Source organism: Plectropomus leopardus, unplaced genomic scaffold, assembly GCF_008729295.1.
Source record: "Plectropomus leopardus isolate mb unplaced genomic scaffold, YSFRI_Pleo_2.0 unplaced_scaffold13455, whole genome shotgun sequence".
Taxonomy (NCBI): Eukaryota; Metazoa; Chordata; class Actinopteri; order Perciformes; family Serranidae; genus Plectropomus; species Plectropomus leopardus.
Window position 1 is genome coordinate 1 of NW_024614342.1, and position 2,552 is coordinate 2,552.

Here is a 2,552-nt window from a genome sequence, read left to right on the forward strand (position 1 = left end):
TATATCATATATTTTTTTCTTTTTTTCCCTCGAAATTTTCCCTTACTTTTTAAATACTTGTTAAAGGCATCAGAAAGCAGTACAAGAAAAGTGCTGTTAAAGGGTTATAAAAATCAAAATCAAAATCTCACTTCATCTCGTTGGCCTCTGACACTTTGACTGATTTATATTTGTGTTTTTTCACAGTGTGGGCGATGAACCAAACCACCAGGAGGATCAGCACGCACCCGAGCAGCGCGCCGATCACAGCACCAGCAATCACTCCGTCACTCACTTCTGTTCACACAAACATGAAGGAAGGAAGTCTTTTAAAGTATTTTTGTCAATGTGTGTTTTTTGTTCATATTCTCAAACAACAAAATTACAAACATACCAGGACTCAGCTCAACAGTGCAAGTTGAATATCCCACCACATTCGTAGCGTTGCAGCGGTACTCCCCAAACTGAAACTGGGTCATGTTTTGGATTTCCAGTATTCCACCTGGGGTTGCTGAGGAAACGAGTGCACACGCATGTTTAAAGTGGCTGATTTTGCACAACAGTACAACACAAACATGCACTACTGACCTCTTCCCCGTGCACGACTCCACGTGCTAGTCTGGTCCAGTCTGGTCCAGGTGTAGGTTGGCTTTGGGCTCCCGTGCTCGCTGTGGCAGGTCAGAGTGACCAGGTGACCAAATTCCACATCACCGTGCACGGAGCAGTAAGGAACAGAGGGCCTCTCTGACAGAGCACAAGGAGGATGCATGGGTTTATTTTGTTACTTTAAATTTAGTAAATCTACTTTATCATGAAGCACATGTTCAATCAGCAGAAATTCTTCATACTGTTTCAACAAGAGCAGAGTAAATAGATCCTGAGAGGTTTGGTAACAGAGTTTACGTCACACTTGTGTCTGAGTCCCTTGAAACCTGAGCAAAAGCTTCATTTCTGTGTTAACATGACAGGAAACAAATTAGACAATTAACAAGAAATTACCAAAAGTTAGCAAGAAATTAGGTAAAAAGTTACAAAATAACTACCTGAAAATGTGTAAAAAGAACTAAAAAATGGTTTGAAAAAGAAAAAAAGGAAGATAAGTATGTAAGTGCTGAAAATGGAAATATAAATAATTTTAAATATATAATTATTGTTAGTTAGAAGTCACCCCAAATTACCAAAAAATACAGTAAAAAGTTACAATAAAACTATCTGAAATTTTGAAAAAAAACCCAAACAAAATAAAATAGTTAAAAACCCCAAAACAAAACGCTTTAAGCACCACAAGCCAAGAACCATCTAGATACATAATACTAGAGAGAAGTCTGCAACTAAAACCAACCAACCAAAACAGTTTATATTGATAAATAGCACCGCAGGTTAGAGCAAAAATGTGCCATTTTGATTTTGGGGTGAACTGTCTCTTTAAGACTGTGGTGAAAGAAGTTCTCACACCCTTTCCTTACTATATATGTAACACAAGTACATCATTTAAAAGAACTCCAGGTAGAAGTATAATTAAATAAAATATACTCAGTGCATTGTATGTATCACATCTCTCCTTTTTGACATTATGTACTTTGCACCACGCCTGGATGAACCCATATCTACAAAGCTGTAAAGACAGATAGTAGCTGCACTATATACTTCTATATATACTAAAATAGGTCATAGCAGTCACATCGAGGTAGAGACAGGATGACATGTATAAATCTGTGTGCCTGGTAACAAAGACACTTTACTCTTTCCTTCACTTGCTGTTAATCAAACAGGGCGTCGCGTGTCCGTCGGTTAGTCATCACGAGGCAGGAAGTGCGTTGGGTGTGGCCTTACAACTCTCTGCTCCTGAGTTCAGACTGAATCTCCACATTTTAACAGCTATTTTCACAATAATGGAAAAGCTTACATTTGTAATTAATTATAGACTCCTCGCTCTTTAAAATATTACCATATGTAACAGCAAGCGATAATGAAAATCTTTAATCCCACAATAATCAGCATGAGAGGAGCCATACATATTCATACAGCGCTTAAGCATGCATCGCATTCAGCGTGTCGTCCTGCAAACATTTTCTTAAAGGTTACGAAGGCGTGTGTTTGGCATGCAGCAGATGCTGATGTATATTCTGAATGCAGTACAAGGATGCAGTCACAGTCCTACTCTAATTTTCCAACACTGACAATGAGGAGAGTGCTGCAGTAACCATGGAAACTACCGAGGATACTGAGGCCTGCGAGGTTGTCCCTGGTAACTCGCTGAATGAGAGGATTCAAACTGAATGTAATTCCCTAATCACACGATTCAGGGCCGCTGTTTTAATAGATTTGTTAATGTTACAGCGCTGATAAAAGATACATTTTGCTATTTCATATCCCTAAAATATGTACAACCTTAGCAAAAAGGTCCTGTAAGTCAATACACCATAATAAGTGATAAAAGTACTGCGATTGTGTCAGAAAAACAAAAAACTTTTTTTGAGAAAAAAACAAACAAAAAACAAACAGATTTTAAGTCAAAATAATAATAATAATAATTTAAAACATACCAATAAATGAATATTATGTATAATGAT

The 2,552-nt window shown here is 37.5% G+C and overlaps 1 protein-coding gene across 1 annotated transcript; it reads right to left on the minus strand.

Moving 5' to 3' along the window:
* Window positions 1-131: 131 nt before the first annotated feature.
* Window positions 132-797, minus strand: LOC121963964 (V-set and immunoglobulin domain-containing protein 1-like; the record flags this gene model as incomplete). The annotated part of the gene is made up of 3 exons (XM_042514201.1): window positions 568-797; window positions 374-490; window positions 132-276 (listed from the first exon to the last, which is right to left on the minus strand). Coding segments are annotated over exons 1-3 (443 nt in total), but the record flags the coding sequence as incomplete, so codon positions are not given.
* Between the last annotated feature and the right edge of the window lie 1,755 nt (window positions 798-2,552).